This window comes from Dendrobates tinctorius, unplaced genomic scaffold (assembly GCF_039654945.1).
Source record: "Dendrobates tinctorius isolate UK_male_01 unplaced genomic scaffold, ASM3965494v1 ptg000005l, whole genome shotgun sequence".
In the NCBI taxonomy this organism is placed as follows: Eukaryota; Metazoa; Chordata; class Amphibia; order Anura; family Dendrobatidae; genus Dendrobates; species Dendrobates tinctorius.
In genome coordinates, this window is record NW_027361673.1 from 29,042,155 (window position 1) to 29,065,015 (window position 22,861).

General features: G+C 43.6%; 1 protein-coding gene across 1 annotated transcript in view; it reads right to left on the minus strand.

Moving 5' to 3' along the window:
- GASK1A (golgi associated kinase 1A) overlaps positions 1-22,861 on the minus strand; it is a 127,502-nt gene that overhangs the window by 57,851 nt on the left and 46,790 nt on the right. Inside the window, exon 2 of the mRNA XM_073569083.1 lies at positions 3,571-4,971. Within this exon, the coding sequence (XP_073425184.1) occupies positions 3,571-4,971 (1,401 nt within the window). The remainder of the gene's footprint in view (positions 1-3,570; positions 4,972-22,861) is intronic.

A 22,861-nucleotide genomic window follows, 5' to 3' on the forward strand; every position in this document is an offset into this window, starting at 1 on the left:
CTCCTGTTGGGCAGAAAGCGCTGCTGGAGGTGGTGGTTAGGTGCTGCATGATGGTGCCGAAGATGAACCAGCCACTTCTTTACCTTCCCCAACTGGATCAATGTTGACCTCTGAGTCTGAAGCCGTTTCTCTCGGTAAGGTTAGTCAGTTCTGTTTTTAAGCACAAAGTAGAAAAAAAACTATTAAGATTTGCATGTAATAGCATGTGTAAAATGTAGTGTTATGCATGCACTTACGGTCTGAGATCCATAACGGGAGTCAGAAAATTCAGTCTGTCATAATACAGATATTTTCTTTTTTTTGGGTGCTGTATCACCACTCCTGGCCCGATGCTGTCGCTCCAGCAGGTACAGGTCTCAGCAGCTGCGCCACTGTCTAGTGACATCAGTGACTGCAAAGTAACACAATAAATGCTTTAACTTTCAATCACAGAAAATGTAGGCTACAGTGTAATGTGGCCTGCTACTTGGCAAGCGTAAAGTCTGAAATAGGCCACATATTACAAACAACATAACATATGATGATGTTATGTTCATTTGTTGCTTCATGTGGAACATTTAATATTACTTTTTTAGGATTGTACTTACTAATTTCTTACTGGACCTCACGAGGTCTTTCCTCAAAATTGGGGCACATTTGGGTGCAGATTCGTCTCCATGCTGCACCCTTACGTGCGCAGTCCGAGTAATGTGCGGCACGTCGGTCCATTAGTTCTGGCCTCTCCTGAACCAGAATTATCAACACCTCGATACTGATGTGTCTGGCCATGCTGCTGGACTCCGTGGAGGTGTGTTCTGGGATTCTTCCAGAGGTTGCCAGGGAAATTTGCATGCCAAGGCTTCCTGATAATAGATGAGGCAATTTCCTGTCACCTGGAAAATGCTTGCGTATTTCTCGCAAGTCACACGGATGGTCCATGTGGTGTCTGATTTTTTTCTTGCACCCATAGACTTGCATTGGCGAGACTCGGCCGAGTCTTGGTACCAATCGCAGCATGCTGCGATTTCACTTGCACATATAATATGGCCGAGAAAAAAAACGGTGATGGGAGCTGCCCATAGATGAACAGCGGTCCGAGTGCTATGCAATGTTTTATCGCATAGCACTCTTCCGTATTCCTCTCTAGTGTGACTCTGGCCTTACAGAAAATCTCTCCACCTAAGTTGCCAATTAAAAAGAAGCAGAAGTTGTTGAAATGTTTATGCTGGAGCCAAAGCTACATGGCCCTTTTCTAATATCCTAGGAAATCTCTTAAAATTAGAAAGTAGCACTGAGTCATTATAAATATTATTTGGGGTAAAGCTTTGAACTTTGAAGAGCAAAAACTTAAGTATTAAAATAGGCCAAAACAGTAATCTGGCATACTCTGGGGATGGCAGCTTCAAAGGCAACATAATCTGTACCTCAACTCTGAAGATATTCATGAGAATCATCCAGAGGGAAATGTTCAGATAAATGATTACCATGTGCTGCACGTTTGTATGTCAGGCATAGCAGAATACTTATCCAGCACTTTCCATAACAGTTTCATGAATGAAACATTTGGGAACCATATATCTAACAAAAATAGTTTACAAATGTTTGGGAGAAATTAGGTATGACATAATACACCGATACGTCTGGTTTATTATAGAGAAATCAACTCAATATTTATGAACAGTTGTGCGGTTTTTGCAGCTTTTGTGTATACGACACTTTAAAAATGAGACTTTTTTATGTTTTTGCTCCAGGGCAGGACCATAGGGTGCAACAATAGCAGTCATACCCAGGTTCTCATTGAGGGGCAAGAAGGCACCTCTGCAACAGAAGAAAATGGCAGTATTATGAATGGCATTTGTTAAGAAAGGAGCTCTGTTATAGATTTTACATTGAGGTCTCAGCACCTCAAGTAACACCTCTGTTCTATCAAATAAGAATAATACATAACTACACCAGGATCCCTTCCCTGAATTATGTGGATGTCAGAACAAGTGTAGGCTGATAAATATTGTGGTCAAGAGAATTCCCTAATTGTCAGTATAATTTTTTCTGGCCTAGCAGTTTTCCAGTCTCTTGAAAGTGATGGCTTAGCCTTCAGGGCCGCCATCAGAACATTACTGTCCTTACTGGTGTATGTGGCTGAGTGAGGAAAGGGGCCCGGTCTTCCCCTGTCTGGGGCCCCCTCCTTGCCGGGCCCCAGAATCAGGATTCGGCCATTCGCTAATAACTAAATGTGTGCACTCCTAGGACAACCCCTTGTAAAATATAGCAAATAGTCATATCCCAACGAGTGCCATTCCAGAGATGTCGGTTCCAGGTCTCCTGGTACTCATTTGACATTGTTATGCCACGTGAGCCCTGTAGCTAATTGGCAGCCGCTATTGAGCTGCTGTGCTCACTCCCTTCAGACAAACCTCAATGATCCATGGATAGTGTGAGCACTGCAGCCGATTATTGCCCCTGATTGGCTACAGGGTCACGTGACTTAACTATGTCATAGGAGCCTCAGGAGACCCGTTATTTACATCCATGGAACAGCACTGGTAGGGAGGTATTTGTTATTTTTTTTTACAATGGGAAACAAATAGTACATACAGTGGAAGGGGCTGTCCAAGCAATGCATGACCCCTTTGAGATTGACCATTAATATTAGATTGATGGAGTCTTAATTTTGGTACCCCCATTGATCAGCTGTTTGTGACAACCTTGTTGTGGTCTTCACTGTTCACACAACTGTAGAAGTAGCTGTGCTGGGTACTGTAGCTTTGTCTCATTCAGCTTAAAAAGGCACAAAACTACAATACCTGGAGCACTGTGGCCCCTTCAAACAACTGATCAGATGGGCCCAATGATTTACAAAATATGGAATATTGCTTTAAAAATAACTGACATGCTCTCTGTTTAGTGAAACGTAAGCCCTTTGGGAAATTAGCCCAAATTAGCTGTAGGCAGTGATAGATTTCAGTCCTAGGAGGAGCCGTTGCTGGCTCAGTGTGGGCTGTGCGACAGGTCAAGTTTGATATAGGGATCAGCAGGTATGGAGAGACTGAATTTCTTGAAGCCTATAAAATCGTATTTGTGTTCCAGTCCTGTCAAACCAGTGAGATGGTGAGAACTAAGGGGGAAAAGTTAGTCCGAAGTACTGTTGGAATATCACTATTATATTGCTGCTGTTGCACATTAAAGGAATGCTGTCCTTAAAAGGCAGTACCCTGTAGCACATTTCCACGCTTGCAGCAACAAGTAGTTGGTAGTGGATCTGGTGACTGGTAGCAGTGGGTTTCTGGGTAAGCATACTGAGAGACTCACAACAACACTGGAGAAAGCTGGCAACAACTATGGGAGCACTATTTAGTCCTCTAGGTCATGGAGACGACCTATTTCAATTACCGGTAAAGTTCACCTTTGCAACCATGTTGGTATGTACTAGACTAATGACATTATATCTTTATACATACAGTAATGTTTTAATACCAACCAAATTAACACCAAAATAATGTTAATAGGCACTAAAATTTTCAACACATCTTGCTATAAAAAACACTAACAACCTATCTGTGCACTTATAAATTGGAAAAAAAATGACCATACCTGCAGGAGAAAATCAAACAAGGCCAATTTAGACCATTCAGTATGTTTAATGCCAACACATGGTGCTGTATCAATGGAAGTTAGAGAGTTTGCCATGCCACACCTATGCTTCAACATATTCTGATATTCTAGCCAGCCCAGGGCATGAGAATTCTGGTCATTGTTGGAGTCATTTAAATGTTTGATGTCCGATGCCCACCACACAATAGGCCTCGGCACACCATTGGTATACTTGTATGGCAATAAGTTGTCAGTAAATAATCGGGTCACTGCTGGAAGGCTTCGATTCAACCCAAGGACCCTATCAAGATGGAAAGCTAGAACTTCATATAAATCACTGGGTCTTTTAATTAATCCGCATAAGCCTTGTTTGCAGTGGTGCTTGTGATGACATTGCCCTTCCATATAGCTGGGGCAAAGAGCAACTTTAAGAACCTGCCCATGAGCAGGGATTCTTGATTTTGCTACAATTTCTCCTTCAGAAAGTAACTTCATCTTCAGCAAATCATCTGATGTAAACCAAGGAGGAGAGTTAATGAATCTGTCTCCTTTAAGATGACCAGCCTTAGGTTTTTCAGACTGGAATTTTATGCAGTCTGAGATTAAATCTTTTTTAGAGTTTCTTGAATAATCCTGGAAAAAAACGGTTTTATTACTCAAGTTCTTCCTGGCTCTCTCCCAATTTCTTACAGAGCTTGCTCCCGGCAAGCCTGAAAACCTGCCTAGTGGAAACACATGTTCATCTGTTTTCTGGTGGTGAAATTCTGGTACAACTTTTGTATAGTTCTTGAGTAGGCTTTGCATTTTAGTTTTAGATTTTTCCACATTATTGTTTTTTGCTAAAATTGGTTTTGGAACAGAGATGCCACTTTCCTTCAGATTATGAGGATCCTTGCCTGCAAGGATTCCTACTAGTCCCGAATAATTAGGTATCATTTTGTTTACATGGGTTACCAGTATAAGGCTCTTTGATTTATGCTCTGTGGCATTGCTTGCAGTCAGTAAATGTTTTTTGGCCGCAGACCTCTTCTCTTTGGTTTGATAATGATTAGTTTTCCATCCTTCTTGCTTGCTAATCTGACCTAAATCACTTTTTTCCTTACAGTTGCGGCTGGAGTTCAGAATTGATTGCATGTCCGCCCTGTAGCTCTCCAGGCCAGATTCCCAACTTTTGTGGTCATCATTTTGGATTAGGCCAAGACTAGAGTCTATGGTGTGAGTCCATAGTTGCTTATGTCGGACTACTTTTCTGTGTTGGGAACGTAGATGTTCAGAAACTCCATTTGTTTTTGTGGGTAAAGCAGGAAAACTGTTCATTAGCAACAGAGAGAAGATGAACAAAAAGCAGACACCAACAAAGGGTCTTCTCTTCAAGCGCATTCTCAGCCATAACGTCAGGGCCTAAAGTAAAAAATAAAGATGAGTGTTGATAATGTTTCTATATAGATTGTAATTTAATGACAGACTATTTAGCAACTGATAATGAAATAATGACATTTACTGCATAATCTCTTTTCTTATCAATGATCATAATCGTTTATCAACTTAATACAACATTGTTTCTTTAAAGCATATATACCGTATATGCAATAAAGGTATAAAGAAAAAGAAAAGTCGGCACTGCCAATACTACTGCCGATGTGAGACTGTCATGTCCACACTGCTCGTGGAGGCTGAACCTCGAGATCTCGGGTGCTAGTGCAGAAAACACAATGTATGGATCCAATAAGAGGAAAGAATAGCATGGATCGGTGAGTGGTATGCTATTCTTTCCTCTTATTGGCTATATACCTTATATTCTTGAGTATAAGCCGAGGCCCCTAATTTTGCCACAAAAAACTGGGAAAACTTATTGACTTGATTATAAGCCTAGGGTGGGAAATTTAGCAGCTACTGGTAAATTTCAAAAATAAAAATAGATACCAATAAAAGTAAAATTAATTGAGAAATCAGTAGGTTAAATGTATTTGAATATCCATATTGAATCAGGAGCACCATATAATGCTCCATATAATTCATGATGGGCCCCATAAGATGATCCATACAAAATATGCCCCAGATAATGCTCCAGAAAGTTCATTATGGGCACCATAAGATGCTCCATACAAAAATATATGCCCCATATAATGCTCGATAAAGGTTAATGATGGCCCCATAAGATGCTCCATAGAATAATATGTCCCATATAATGCTCCATAAAGGTTAATGATGGCCCCATAAGATGCTCCATAGAATAATATGCCCCATATGCTGCTCCATAAAGGTTGATAGCCCCATAAGATGCTCCATAGAATATGCCCCATATGCTGCTCCATAAAGGTTGATGGCCCTATAAGAATAAGATGCCTCAGATATATATGCCCCGTATGCTGCTCCATAAAGGTTGATGGCCCCATAAGATACTCCATAAAATAATATTCCCCATATGCTGCTCCATAAAGGTTGATGGCCCCATAAGATGTTCCACAGATATATATGCCCCATATGCTGCTGCTTCAGCTGCGATTAAAAAAAATTGATATACTCACCTCTTGTCGCTGAGGGCCAGGTGCCTGTGTCCTGAGCAGGCGGGAACACCGGCGCGCTATGGGGGCCAGGTGCCAGTGTCACCGCTGGCTCAGGGCCCCGACATCTGCGATATTCACTTGTCCCTGTTCCACCACTGCGTGCCGCTCTGTCTTCCGGGTCCTCTGGCTGTGATTGTTCAGGCAGAGGGTGCGCACTAACCACACTATTGCGCCCTCTGACCTGAACGTCACAGCCAGAGGACTCGGAAGACAGCACAGTGTGGCGATGGAACGGGGACAGGTGAATATCGCATGGCTCCCCACGTCATACTCACCCCCTCCTGGCGCGGTCTCTGCAGTCCCTGCTTCTCCGATGGTCTCTAGCACCTCCTGCCAGTGTTCAGCGGTATTCATTACTTTAATGAGCGGTACCACATGACCGCTGAACACAGGAACAGCTGCGGCACCGGAGACCATCTGAGAAGCAGGGACTGCAGAGACCACGTCAGGAGGGGGTTAGAATGATCTGACAGCTGCGCTCCCCCTCCCCCACCAACCCCCGGGACAATGACTCGAGTATAAGCCAAGAGGGGCACTTTCAGCCTAAAAAAATGGGCTGAAAATCTCGGCTTATATTCGAGTATATACGGTAGTAGGAACGACCCAAATCCTTACATTATGGAGAGCCATAGACAGATTCACTACCTTGAAAAAGGATTCATAATCAGTGAACTTTCCCACATTTTTTTATGTTCCAAATTTAAATGTTTCTTTTTTAATGTTTTATCTTCATAAGTCACATGCTTAGTGAAAGAAAGTCCTCCTGTGTGTAATCTAAGTGTCACATCATCTGTCAGTATATTCACTTCTATACGAAAAACAAAAAAACCCTGTTTGGGGGAGAAGAACAGACAAAACTCGGCACCCTAAGTGCGTAAACTCAATATATAATAGTATTTGATGGGTGCACGAGTTCATGAACTCTCCTGATGGAGGACTAATATGGCTTTAGAACGTGTATCCTCAAAAAAAGATTTTCCAGGGATACTTTTCAATGGACAGGGCTTGCAGCTTGCATTGGGTGGATCCAAGTGGAAGAGCCAGACACAGGCTCACACAGGACAAGTAAATCAGAAGAAACACATCTAACCCATGAACAGCAGCGCTTTCCAGAACTCACATCCAAGGATGATATTTTGAATTTTTTCTTTTTTATTATTTAATACGAGGAGATACATCGCGTTTCGGATACAGTATATATCCTTCTTTATGTATCATAAAAACACAATACAATTCCTCTATATTCACTTTACCTTTTCTGAAAAGCCGCAGAGGCTGCAACACCATTAATCAAGAGGCAACACTAACCCAACACCATGTAGACCAAGGAGGTCTCCAAACAAGTCAGGGATAAAGTTCTTGAAAAGTACAAGTCAATTCAGGGTTGGGTTATAAAAAAAAATCCCAATCTCTGATGATCCCCCGGAGCACCATCAAATCCATTATCATCAAATGGAAAGAACATGGTACCACAGCAAATCTGCCAAGAGATGGTTGACCACCAAAACTCTCATCCTGGGCAAGGAGGGCATTAATCAGAGAAGTCTGTATGTGGCACTGTTCACATACAGGTGATGCAGAGCATCTGGCTTACAGCCTATTGGTGATGCCCATACTCTTAAATCAGGCAGGCTGCCCAGTGCTATCCAAAATGCATCCCGTGTGAACAGACACCACAGTTTACAGAGCCAAATGGGCCCAGCGGCACCATGAAAAATAAAGTGCAAAAAACACATTATTATTATTATTATTATTTATATAGCACCATTAATTCCATGGTGCTGTACATTAGAGGGGTTACATCAAAATACAAATATCACTTACAGTAAACAAAAGTAACAATGATAGACTGATACAGAGGGAGGAGGACCCTGCCCTTGCAGGCTTTCATTCTACAGGATTATGGGGAAGGAGACAGTAGGTTGGGGGTTGCAGTAGCTCCGAAGGTGTTGAGGTGGCTGTGTGGTCATTACAGGTTGTAAGCTTTTTTGAAGAGATGGATTTTCAGGTTCCGTTTGAAGGATCCAAATGTGGTGGATAACCGAACTTGTTGGTGCACAGAATTCCAAATGATGGGGGATATTCGGGAGAAGTCTAGGAGGCGATTGGGTGAGGAGCGAATAGCGTGGAGGAGGTCTTGGGAGGACCGGAGATTACATGAGGGAAGATATTGAGAGATTAATTCGGAAATATACAGAGGAGAAAGGTTATGGCTGGCTTTGTACAGTGCCTTGCGAAAGTATTCAGCTCCTTGGAACTTTTCAACCTTTTCCCACATATCATGCTTCAAACATAAAGATACCAAATGTAATTTTTTGGTGACGAATCAACAAGTGGAACATAATTGTGACGTTGAACGAAATTTATTGGTTATTTTAAATTTTTGTGGAAATACAAAAACTGAAAAGTGGGGCGTGCAATATTATTCGGTCCCTTTAACTTAATACGTTGTTGCGCCACCTTTTTCTGCGATTACAGCTGCAAGTCGCTTGGGGTAAGTCTCTATCAGTTTTGCACATAGAGAGACTGAAATTCTTGCCCTTGGCAAACAGCTCGAGCTCAGTGAGGGTTGGATGGAGATCATTTGTGAACAGCAGTTTTCAGCTCTTTCCACAGATTCTCGATTGGATTCAGGTCTGGACTTTGATTTGGCCATTCTAACACCTGGATACATTTAATTGTGAACCATTCCATTGTAGATTTTGCTTTATATTTGGGATCATTGTCTTTTTGGAATACAAATCTCCGTCCCATTCTCAGATCTTTTGCAGACTCCAACAGGTTTTCTTCAAGAATGGTCCTGTATTTGGCTCCATCCATCTTCCCATCAATTTTAACCATCCTTCCTGTCCCTGCTGAAGAAAAGCAGGCAAAAACCATGATGCTGCCACCACCATGTTTGACAGTGGGGATGGTGTGTTCAGGTTGTTGAGCTGTGTTGCCTTTACGCCAAACATATCGTTTGGCATTGTTGCCAAAAAGTTCGATTTTGGTTTCATCTGACCAGAGCACCTTCTTCCACATGTCTGATGTGTCTCCCAGGTGGCTTTTTGCATACTTTAAACGACACTTTATATGGATATCTTTAAGAAATGGCTTTCTTCTTGCCACTCTTCCATAAAGGCCAAATTTGTGCAGTGTATGACTGATTGTTTTCCTATGGACAGACTGTCCCACCTCAGCTGTAGATCTCTGCAGTTCATCCAGTGTGATAAGGGGCCTCTTGGCTGCATCTCCGATCAGTCTTCTCCTTGTTTGAGATGAAAGTTTAGAGGGACAGCCGGGTCTTGGTAGATTTGCAGTGGTATGATACTCCTTCCATTTCAATATGATCACTTGTTTAAAGTTTTGTGTTCCTTGGTCTTCATGATGCCCTCTATGCTTCAAACAGAGCCCTGAGACTATCACAGAGCAGGTGTATTTTTACAGAGACTTGATTACACACAGGTGGATTATATTTATCACTATTAGTCATTTAGGACAAAACTGGATCATTCAGAGTTCCATAATGAACTTCTGGAGTGAGTTTGCTGCACTGAAAGTAAAGGGGCCGAATAATATTGCACGCCCCACTTTTCAGTTTTTGAATTTCCACAAAAATTTAAAATAACCAATAAATTTTGTTCACCTTCAGAATTGTGTTCCTCTTGTTGTTGATTCATCACCAAAAATTTACATTTGGTATCTTTATGTTTGAAGCATGAGATGTGGGAAAAGGTTGAAAAGTTCCAGGGAGCCGAATACTTTCGCAAGGCACTGTAGGTCAGTGTTAGTAGTTTAAACTGGATACGCTGGGAAATTGGGAGCCAGTGAAGGGATTTGCAAAGAGGGGAAGCAGGAGTGTAGCGAGGAGAGAGATTTATTAGTTGGGCAGCAGAGTTTAGGATGGACTGGAAGGGTGTGAGAGTGTTAGAAGGTAGGCCACAGAGGAGGATGTTGCAGTAGTGAGGCAGGAGATGATTAGGGCATGCACAAGCATTTTGGAAGAGTGAGGGTTGAGGAAAGGAAGGATTATGGAAATATTTTTGAACTGGAGGCAACAGGAGGTGGCGAGAGCTTGGAAATGCGGTTTGAAGGACAGGAAAGAGTCAATGGTTACTCCGAAGCAGCGGGGATTGTGTGGATTCATTTATTGTGACAGATAGATCAGGTAAGGAAGGTATGCGAGATGGAGGAAAGATAATTAGTCCAGATTTGTCCACATTCAGTTTGAGGAATCGAGAGGAGAAGGAGGATATGGCTGATAGACAGAACAGAGAGGGGGGTGAGATGAAGAGTTAGTATTGGAGTAGGAAACGCTAAATGAGCGGATGGTAAGGTATGAGGAGATCCAGGATAGGGCAATGTCTTTAACACCAAAGGAAGAGAGGATCTGTAGTACGACGAAGTGGTCAACTGTACTGAAGGCAGAGGACAGGTCTAGAAGGAGATGTATAGAGAATTGTCTGTTAGCTTTGGCTGTAAGTAAGTCGTTTGTAAGTTTGGTCAGGGCAGTCTAGGTGGAATGGTGGGAACTAGAGTTGAGCGAAACGGGTCGGTCAAATTCAAAAGTCGCCGACTTTAGCTAAAGTCTGGTTTCGCCGATCGAAACCCGACCATAGCGTGAGGTCGGCCATGAGGTCGCCGACCCACGCGCCAAAGTCGCGTTTCAAATAATGCTTCCAGCGCCTTTTCTCAGCCAATGATGGAGGACGCACACTGTGGGCAACGCGATGACATGGGCAGCGGCCACCACCATCTTAGAGAAGGGCATTGAAGTGATTGGCTGGCTTTGTGTGGCATCACAGTGGCTATAAAAGGCCGTGACTGCCGACCGCCATCTTACTTCTGCTGATCTTAGAATAGGGAGAGGTGCTGCTGCTGATTCTGAATACTGTACAATGGAAGGATTCATATATATTTGTGACTCTCGATATTACAGCACTTTATTCAAATATCCAGCAGGATGTAGCTCTATCTTGTTTACTATTTTATTTGGAATCTGATGATCAGCTTTCGGCCCCCCAAAGAACTTTTATATATAAGGGTATTTCATTAATCATGAAAAATAATTTCTTTACCTTCTTGGGTGCTTTTTATCATCAATTAACGGGTGTGGCTATGGGATCTAAAGTAGCACCAACCATTGCTAATCTTGCTATGGGACGTTTTGAGAACATTTTTATAGAGAATTCTGTTTTTAAAAACGAGATCATTTTTTATAAGCGCTTTATTGATGATCTGATTTTAATTTGGGATAATCGGCACAATAACCTTGGTGTCTTTATTGATCATGTTAATTCTAACAAATGGAGTTTTAATTTTACTTCACATTTTAGTGATACTGCCATTGATTTTTTGGATTTAAATTTATTTAATGAATCCTGCAGTATTCACACTAAGACTTTTTTTAAGAAGGTGGACGCTAATAGTTTTTTACATTTTGAAAGCGGGCATTATTTTAAATGGGTTTTCAATATACCAGTAAATCAGTTCAAGAGAATTAGGAGGAATTGTACTGAGGAGAAAGATTATTTGGAGCAGGCTGATTTTTAAAAAAAAAAGGTTTTATGCACAAAACTATCCAAAAAAACTTATTGAAAATTTCCTCAGACATGTACAGACTGAGTGTAATCAGGAAACGCTGCTTAGGCCGGAGTCAAACTACAGCGAGATACGGCCGAGTCTTGCAGGTTAAAACCAAGCTCTGGCACCGGCGCGCAACGTGCAGCTCCATGTATTGCTGTGCGGCTGCACGCTCCGCTCCAGAGTGCCGGCGCCAGAGCTTGGTTTTAACCTGCGAGACTCGGCCGTATCTCGCTGTGTGTGATCCCGGCCTTACAAACAAAAAAAAACAGCCGAGAGGATGGGGACTTCTTGTTTAATTTTTTAACTACATTTAATAAGTGCCGCAAACAAATGAAAAATATATTAAGGAGGAATTGGCACATCCTCCACAGTGATCCCGTTTTGGGGAAGTTCTTGCCTGAGAACCCCAGGGTCACCTATAGGAGGGCTCCCACGATCAGACATATATTAGCCCCCAGTCGTTTGAAGGAAAAAACCCTGAATCCCTCTGTGAATATTAAAATAGCTAGTAATGTTGGAGTGTTTCGGTGTGGGAAATTGAAATGCCATTGTTGTAAAGGCATCACTCATAATATGCCCTCTTTCAGCTCTACCTCCACCAATGAATCCTTTCCCATACGTGAAAGGTTGTCCTGCGAGTCGTTCTTTATCATTTATTTGATACAGTGCAGCTGCAATAAGCAGTATATAGGGCGGACAACACACACATTAAGAAAGCGAATTAATGCACATCGTCACAATGTCAAAAAAGGCTTTATGAAGCACGGCCTGTCCAGACACTGCGCTATCATACATGGACTGGATTTTTTGGGTTTGCGGTTTTTACCTATTGACCGGGTTGATTCTAATACCCCTAACAGATTCCAGGCTTTGTGTAGAAGAGAAATCTACTGGATTTATAGGCTGAATACCATAAATCCAAATGGCCTCAATGAGGTATGTGATATTTTCGAGTGAAATTTCTTCCCAGATGCGTTTATTTTTCTGTCACTCTGAAAAGGTTTCCTGACTTCTTATATTAGTACTGTAAGTGGAAAACCAGTCTGGTTATTCACGGTCTTGGTTTTCTGTGTATATAATGTTCACTTTTTATCTTAAATAGATAGCACTACTAGTTAAAGTGGATGATTTTAGTACACATACATACTTTTAGTCCCACATCCTTTATAGGTTTGATTCTGGTATGAGAAGTTTTTTTTTTTGTTTGTTTTTAATCTAGTCCAATTTGTGATTTATGGGGAGTAAGTTATTGTGTCTTTTAATATTGGCTCGTTTTGTAATGAAATGTTTATGTATTTGCATTTGGTTACTCCACCCCACAGCTTCCTCTTTGTGAGCAGCGGGGTAATTAACCCCGATATGATATAAACCGTCAACCTTTGATTTGTCTTCATCCTTGTACATCTGACCTGAGGAAAAGGTCATGGAATGGACCTCGAAACGCGTTGTCTTTGTATGTACCATGAAATAAAGCATTGATATTGGAACCTACTCCTAGAATCGATTGGATTTCCTCCATTTAAGGGTTGAAGTATAGCAGCGCGGGAACTAGGTGTTTTTTTTTTTTTCCCTTTTGGGATCTCCGTATAAAAATAGACGGAGATTTAAAATTTTCCATACAGACACCATATAGCGGTGTAAGCTCCTCACACACTACCGTGTACCGGCTGGTATCACGGACAAATACAAGCTATCTGTGTGTGACTCTGGAAAAACAAACTGAGGAGATTTTCCATTTTTCCAGACCTACACCGTATAGAGCTGTCCGCTTTTCAAACAGTTTCGTATATCTGCTATTTGATGACGGTCAAAACTATACAGAGACAGCGTGTATCACTCCGTATAAAAATAGACAGAGATTTAAAATTTTCCATACAGACACCATATAGAGCTGTCCGATTCTCAAACAGTATTGTATATCTGCCGTTCAAACAGAGGCAGGCTGTAATGCATTTGTGGGAGGATACAGGGGCAGGCAGTTTGAGGGAAGACATGGAATTGTCGGGTGTGTAGTGGTCAAAGCTGAAAGACCTCTGTAAAGTCCTTCAAACTGGAGTGTTTTGAGGAATGCACAGGGCTGGTAAGCGCAGATGACGCCATCATAAGCATGAGCATCCCACTTATGCATCTGCTCATGCAAAGTTTGATGCACATTAAGGATCTGGCGTCTGCAGCAGAGGAGGAGGAACAGGAGGAGGAGGGAAGCCTTGCTGACAGTCAGCCATTGTCTGGTCAGGGAACTGTCCTTGACGAGGTGGAGGAAGAGGAGGAGGATGAGGGGGATGATTATTTTGGACAGGAGGATGCTTCTCAGGAGGCAAGAGAAAATGTTTGCGCTCCAAGGTCAGGTACAGGGTTTGTGCTTGACTGTAGGGATGTGGATTTGCCAGAAACTGCTCCTCCACCCAGCAGTGGCAGTGCATTATTGACTCCTGGAACATTGGCCCACATGTGCGATTATGCCTTGCGGATCCTAAAAAGGGATCCCGGCATTGCCAAAATGATGAAGGATGACTACTACTGGCTGGCTAGCATCCTCGATCCACGTTACAAAGGCAAATTACACAACATCATGCCACAGAAGAACCTAGAGATATTGGCTAACAAACAAGCAACTCTGGTAAACCAATTGTTTGAGGCTTTCCCAGCACACAGCAGCGGTGCTGGTTCTCCCACGAGCCATAGTGGGCACAATGGAAGAGGTGATCGTGGTGCACACAGATGAAGTGGCGTTGGAGACAGGGGTTTCATGACCATGTTGTGGACTGATTTCTCAAGTACCGCTCACACGACTGCTAATACTGCATCGATTCAAAGTGACAGGAGACAGCAGTTGTCGACTATGGTTACAAACTACTTCTCCACCCATATCGATGTTCTCCCTCACAGGTCATTCCCCTTTGACTATTGGGCCTCTAAACTGGACACCTGGCCTGAATTGGCACAATATGCCTTACAGGAGCTCGGTTGCCCGGCTGCTAGTGTGTTATCTGAAAGAGTCTTCAGTGCTGCTGGATCAATCCTGACAGAAAAAAGGACCCGTCTGTCGACCCAAAATGTTCATGATCTAACCTTCATTAAAATGAACCATGCATGGGTTTCAAAGGATTTTGTCCCACCTTCCCCTGATGACACATACGTTGCCAGAAAACTGCCTCGCTTTTGTCCTCCTCTTCCTCAGACTTGCCCAATTCCACCATTTGCAGCTGCTGAATGTCCAGCCTACACATCAACATATGCCATTTTTTAAACCTCCCTAACTGGGCTGCCCCCCCCAAGGGCTGGGGTCAACACCTGGCGCACCCGGGCAAGTGTCGTTGCTCAGTTCAGGTGGATGGGCCCACTGATGGCCGACGGCCCTGGCACAGGGCCCCTCATAGTACAATAGAGTGTCTCTGACGGTGGGGGGGGCACTCGCCGTCAGACACACAGGCGTACTATGAGGGAGGGGCCCTGTGCCGGTACCGTCACTAACGAGTGTGCCCCCCCTGCTTGGTCAGGGCCACAGTACTTGCAAGTTGCAATACTTAAGTCTCCCTGCTCCACCGCTGTGTAGTCTGGGCAGTTAAATCCTTCACAGGGACGGCCACTAGAAATTTGGTGTATTGATCGATGATGGTTAAGATGTAGCTATTGCCTGTCCTGCTGGCCTCTATCTTCAGATGATCAATGGCTACCATTTGTAATGGACGTCAACTTACAAGCGGATGCAGTGGTGCTTTATGATCACCTTTCACAGCTGTGATAGTCACAGACATGTGACATTCCTGCCACAATTTTTCAATGTCTCCTCTCATGCCAATCCAATAGAATCGCCTACGGCCTGTGGCTTCTGTCTTTTGCACTCCAAAATGACCAGACACATCATGATAGGCAGTGAGGACCATGTCTACATCTCTCCCTGTGATCACTATTTGATGGAGACGAGCAACGGTGATGTGATCCACGCTACTGCGATAAAGCAATCCTTTCTTCACAAAGAACCGTTTTCACTGTCTCACAGGCACAGTAATTGAGGGTCTGCATCACCTCTGCAACATCTACCGGGAGGTTTTCCCGGGATGAGTAATTCCCAAATTTCTGCTAACACTCGACTTTCCGTCTGTACTTGTATCCATGTAGTTTCCAGTAGCGGAGAGACTTGACTGGCTTACTGAGATTGAAATATATACGAAGATTTAAAAGTACCACAACACTGTATACTGGTGTACGCTTTGAATACCTTTCCCTTTTTCTACTTTTTAAATTCTGGTGTAATACATACTGAGCCTGTGAGTGTCTGTGTCTGACTCCGGAAGTATAGATGGAAATTTACAATTACCCCTAAACTGGATACACCTGGTATGTGCTGATACAGTACCTTTGTTCTAATTTTTTTATTACGGTATCATCCATAGTGAGTGAGCGTGTGTGGTTTACGCCTCCTATATATACGGTGAATCGGCGATACCAATTTTTACCCTATACTCGATACAGTTTGTACCTAGTTATACAGTACCTTTATTCGACATTTAGTATTACAGTTAAATCCATACTGAGTAAGCATCTGAGAGTGACTACAGGACTATGTATACAGAGATTTAAATTGTACCCTATAATATATATACTTGCTATCTTGTTATCCAGTACCTTTTCTACAACATTTTTTTATTATGGTCAAACCCAGACTAAGTGCGCATCTGAGGGTGACTCCGGAAATATATACCGAGATTTCAAATTTGGCCAACACTGTATACAGCTGTACGCTTCTGATACAGTAACCTTTTTTGCTATTTAGATTCTGGTGGAATCCATAATGAGACTGTGAACGTCTGTCTGTTACTCCAGGAAATATATTTGGAGATTTAAGATTACCCCAACACTGTATACAGCTGTACGCTTGTGTTACATTACCCATTTACAGCTTTTCATATTCTTGTGTAATCCATACTGGGCCTGAGAGCGTTTGTGTCTGCCTCCTGAAATATATACGGAGATTCAGAATGTTTACACTATACTATATATACCTTGTATCTGGTGATACTGTACCCTTTTTCAACTTATTTTATTGTGTAATCCATACTGAGCCTGTGAGCGTCTGTATATGAAATATATACGGAGATTTACTGTTATCCCTAGACTGTATAGAGCTGTACGCTTCTGATACAGTACCATATATCTGCTGGTATTTTGGGTCCATTTTCCAAAACATGAGGAAGTACGGTGGAAGAGGACGCGGACGTGGGGGACACCTGGTACTGATGGTGGTGGTGGTGCATCTGCTGGTAGTGCCAAAAACACAATAGCAGCTAAGGCAGGAGGTGTTGAGCCTGCGTCATGGTGTAGCTCTGGAAGGCCTGTAAGGCTCCCTTTTCTGGGAGTAGGTAGACTACTTTTAAAGCCGGGGCATCAGGAACTGTTTTTGGCTAACATTGCTGAAATAGCCTCCAGCTCTATCGTCTCCTCTTCTGAAGTTTCAAAAAATGCAAGCATTGAGTTGTCAGTGCAGGCTTCTGAAAGGAGCAACCCCTTTCCTTGTGTCCTTCACCCATACCAAAAGTGAAGGATGCGGCAGCACACACTTCAGATTACTCCATGGAGCATTTTACACATACCATGCCTGGGTTCATTAAAAATGGGGCTCATCATATACTGAAGCATTGCAAATGGGGGACATCAGACACTGGAGCAGCATTTACGGGGCCCATTATACACTGGAGCATTAGAAATGGAGCCCATTATATATGGAGCATTATTTGGGCCCATAAGACATTGGAGCATCATCCATGGGGCCCATCATATACTGGAGCATTCTAAATGGGGCAGATCAGACACTGGAGCAGCATCTATGGGGCCCATTATACACTGGAGCATTAGAAATGGAGCCCATTATATATGGAGCATTATTTGGGCCCATAAGACACTGGAGCATCATCCATTGGGCCCATCATATACTGGAGCATTCTAAATGGGGCAGATCAGACACTGGAGCAGCATCTATGGAGCACATTATACACTGGAGCATTAGAAATGGGGCCCATTATATATGGAGCATTATTTGGGCCCATAACACACTGGAGCATCGTCCAAGGGGACCATCATATACTGTAGCATTATGTGGAGCTCATCATATACTGTATGGAACATTATATGTGACCAATTATTCTGTATGGAAAAATATATGGGGCTCATTATTCGGTATGGCGCACAATGTGGTGGCCATACTGTATGGAATAATATACTGTCCTTTTTTTGAGCTATTGTACAATTTAAAATAGATCAGTCATGTCATGTAAGCAGTGAAGTATTTGTCATTGTACTATACCTATATTTCTGTGCCGTATCGGAGCATCATGAGTTGTGGTATGTGTTAAAGGGGTGCACTGACACTCTTTGGCCCAGGGCACACGAAAACCTGGAGCCAGCCCAACCCCCCCCACAACTTTAGCCAAATAACCCCGTTTTCAATGCGTAACTATTATTATGAAGTAAATTAAGGTTGACAAGCTTCAGTAATAAGAATTGATGTTTTTGGCATTGAAATGGGCACTGTAGGTGTGTTTACTGTCCTCCACTCCCTGCAGACTTTGCTTCCCCATTGACTTGCATTGTGTTTCGTGTTTCAGTTGGCCTTCAACTTTTCCCTATAGTCGGCCGATTTCGTTCAACCCGACTTTTGCGAAAGTCGGGTTTCATGAAACCTGACTCGACCCTAAAAAAGGCAAAGTCGCTCATCTCTAGTGGGAACGGAAGCCAGACTGTAGGTTGTTGATGAGCGATTTAGATGCAATGTGAGAGGAAAGTTCAGAGTGAACGTGCTGCTCAAGGAGTTTGGAAGCAAATGGGAGCAAAGATATGGGACGATAGCTGGACATAGCGGCCGGGTCAAGGGATGGCTTTTTGAGGATGCGTGTGATTGTGGCTTGTTTGAAAGCAGAGGGGAAGGTACCAGAAGTTAGTGATAGATTGAAGAGATGGGTTAATGATGGGATTAGTGTAGTGGTGAGGTTGGGAAGGAGGTGGAATGGGATGGGGTCAAGTGCACAGGTGGTGAGGTGTGATTTGGAGAGATGAGCAAGCTCTCCTTCAGTGATTTTGGAGAGGGAAGTTATGGGGTTAGTGCATCGGTCTGGCATACAAAAGTGTTGTGGTGGTCGGACAACAAAGACTTACCTTGTTTGGTCTATCTTAGTTTTGAAGTGCCTGGCAAAGTCCTCGGCAGAGATTAGGGAAGTCGGAGGGGGCAGTGGTGGGCCAAGGAGGGAGTTAAAAGTGTTGAACAACTGTTTGGGGTTGAGGGATAAGGAAGATACAAGGGATGTAAAGTAGGCCTGTTTAGCAGAGGTGAGAACTGATTTGAATGCGAGTGTTGCTTGTTTGAGTGCAGTGAAATCATCTTGCGAATGCGTTTTCTTCCATCGCTGTTCTGCATTTCTGGATACTTGCCGAAGCTTTTTAGTGATGTTATTGTGCCAGGTTGTCTATTGATTCGTTACACTCTGCTATGCATGACAGGGGCGACCGAGTCGATGGCTGATGCAAGAGTGGCATTGTAGAAACTAGTGGCAGTGTCTGTGTCATGGAGGGAGGATATGGATGCCAGTGGTAGAATATAGAGTCAGAGAGCATGTGGGTGTCTAGGTGTGCGAGGTTTCTGAGGGGGTGCGCATGTTGCTGGACATGGGCGATAGGTGTGGAGGACAGTGATAAGAAAGTGAGTAGATGGTGGTCAGATAGAGGGAGAATGGAGGTTGTGAAGTTAGATAGGAAGCAGAAATGGGTGAACACCAGGTCTAATGTGTGTTTGTCTGTGTGGGTGGCTGAGGAGGGGGACCACTGAGTAAGTCCAAAAGATGATGTAAGGGACAGGAGTTTGGAGGCTGCTGACTGGTGGTTGTCAATGGGGATGTTGAAGTTACCCATGATGATGGTGGGAATGTCAGCAAAGAGAAAGTGAAGAAGCCAGGTGGAGAATTGGTCAATAAAGGCAGTGGTCGGGCCCAGAGGTCAGTATATGATTACCATTTGGAGGTTGGAGGGAGAGTAGATGCGGACAGAGTGGAGTTCAATAGAGGGGAGGATAAGGGAGGGAAGAGGTGGGATTGGGTTAAAGGTACAGTTGGAAGAAAGGAGAAGGCCCACATGTCTGTTGCCAGAGGGAGGAGTGTGGGTGAAGTGAAGGCTGCCGTAACATAGCGCAGCAGGGGAGGCTGTGTCAGAGTGTCAGCCATGTTTCGGTGAGGCCCAGGAAGGAAAGATTATGAGAGGTCAAAAGGTCGTGAATCACATGGAGTTTATAGCAGACAGAGCGGGCATTCCAGAGTGATCCAGAGAGAGGAAGCAGGGTGGTGGGCATCAAGGGCACGGATTTGAGGTGGGCAAGATTTTGAGTGTTTATATTGGGTTGGGAGCGATAGAAGATGGTAATAATGGGAGGCATGAGATATGGGGGTTCAGTATTGGGAGATATGTCGGCAGCAGTGAGGAGATGTAAAGAGAGACAGAGCAGGTGGGATAAGGAGAGTGGGCGGATTGTTTTGTGTTTTAAAGAGAGATCTGAGGTTGAGGAGCAGGTCAGCGGAGGAGGTCAGGTGGGGAGCAAGAGGGAAGGAGAGATTATTACTTGGTTAGAGGGTGCTGGGATTTGTGGATAGCGAAGGTGAGGAGTATTGGAGCTAAAACTGTTAGCGCGCATGTCAGCATGATGAAAGTAAGTGTGGAGAAAAGAGAAAGAAATTTAGTATATTTAATAACTGTGGTTAGTCGTACCTTCTGTTCACTTCTGGCTCATTTCTGGCATATTTCTCCTGTATCCCTTTAGAGACATCCTTATACAAAAGAGACATCCATATAAAAGAGACATCCTTTTAGAGATAACCATACAAAAATATGTGACTTATTAGTTGATATTATGGCCTAAATATGCAAGCTTGCAACCCACGTCAAGGGTCCTCACGCTTGCGAGTCCTATCACTAACCAGCAAAGCCACAAAATGAGGACTTAAAAATCCTCCAAAAAATTCAAATAACAGCAGAAAAAAGGTAGAGATGTTTACCTGCCCAGGCCTCCAAACAAATGCACTAACAGGATGCAGTGGACCCATTTAACACAGGTGCAAGAATGCCGATGAGACAACCACTCTCAGCCTGCCAATCCATACAAAAATATGTGAGGTATTAGTTGATATTATGGCCACACAGGATGCATTTTGGATAGCACTGGGCAGCCTGCCTGATCTAAGAGTATGGGCATCACTTAAATAATAGTAATATACTATATTATTTCACTCATATTATTTGTAGTCAATGTATTGACATTTAGATCTCTGTCATATATTACTATATCGTACAAGAAGAGACACCACTTTTAAAATCTGGGCTTACACAATTTACATCTGGCATAATTAAGAATTATTGCTGTGTCGTCACAAAAGTGATCCCTTGTTTTTGCATACTTCTCTGTTCATACACTGCAATTTTTGGTATGTACAGGGCTGATCTCCGAATTTGGCATGCATTAGGATACGTTACTATAATGGCGGCCAATGGGTGCATTAACGCATCCATTACATAGCGTTAGTGCTGTTAAACGCAGGGCCATAACGCGATGTGAACCCAGCCTAACTCTTAAGCCCTGTAGGGCATATACTGATTGCAAAATGGTAGTAGAAAAACCATATATGGATGCCTAATGAGTACTTAGTAATATTGGCTGAATAGCACCATAGTGATTATCATCAGGACACCAATATATAGCTATATAGATTACCTTCAGTGCAAATGAATCAAGGTATTCCCATGAGGCTTGCCCGCCTCCCCTACGTACGTTTCATATTGATCTTTCATCAGGGGGCTTCTTGTAGGATGAATGTTTATCTCTAATATTATCTCCTACAGTTTATTTTCTGTTATCTTTGCAGAACAGTAATGCATGGCCACTGAGCAATGATTTTTGCTGATATGTTGATTACATACATTGTTCATGCTAGACAGTTTGTTGGCATTCCCAAACAGAGGAGGAAAAACTATGCAAATAGAACCATTTAAAGAGACTTTTTCTTCTGGTCCGTGTGACTCTTCAGGATCTCAACTTAGGAGACTATGGCCCCGGCTGGCAGAACACAGGACTGCTTCATTGACCTTCACTGAAACCACAGAGACGTATTAAAGAATCCAGGTTGGGACAATCGGGTCACCTGGCCACATACCTCACTGCTCTCTTCCTAAGCTTGTCGTTACCTCCTCGCTGTGGGGGCCAGCCAAAAGCGGTTATCCACTGGTGGGGGAGCCACTGGTCAGTGGTATGAACCAACTGGTCCATGCAGTCTTTCTAAAGACAGCCGGGCCAGCGGGTGAGAGCACCCACTGACCCCGTGTCTCCACACTTGGTGGCAGCAAGTGGGACATGACTCTGCCTTGTGGAATCGAGGGAGCTGCAGGGGACTGGGGTTCCACAATCAGGGAGGCATACAGACTGACCCAGCAGACCATTGATGAGGCATACACAGTAGGTTTAGGATGTCACCATGTCCAACCCCATCAACTTGGCCTTGGGAAGGAAGACCAGAGTGGGTGTATAGCCGCATCAAGAACCACCTACACAGTTGGATTTCATCAAGGAATTGGTTCCTTGGTGTAACAACCCTGCTGGCATCAATGCATGGCCTCCCATCCCCCCGCACACCAACTTACTCACTGCTCCAGGTCATGTTGTGATTTGTGTCTGCTGCCAGCCCCATGATCTGTTCCTGTCTGCTCTCTGCATGCTTCCTGGCTGTGTGCATAGGGGGGCGGCGGCGTCACTCTCTGGTTTTTATGGAATCAGTGTGCACCTGCCTAATGTGCTCACAGCCAATCGTCAAGAGGTCTCTGGTATTTAGGGAAGCTGCACCCAGTGGACCCTGCCTGTGCAATGTCCTAACTCAGTTAGTGTCTTGCTGCTGAGCTGTCAGGCCTTGTTCTGTGTTTCGCCTTCTCTGGAGGCTTTATTCCTAGCTTTGCTTTGTACTTGTCTGTCTGCCCTCCAGGAGGCAGAATATCCTGGTCTCTCTGTCTTTGCTCTAGCCTTGTCTTGTACCCGTCTTGCCGCCCTCCAGGAGGCAGAATATCCTGGTCTCTGTGCTATTGCTATTGCCTTGCCTTGTACCTGTGTATACCCTGGTCCCTGTGTCCTTGGT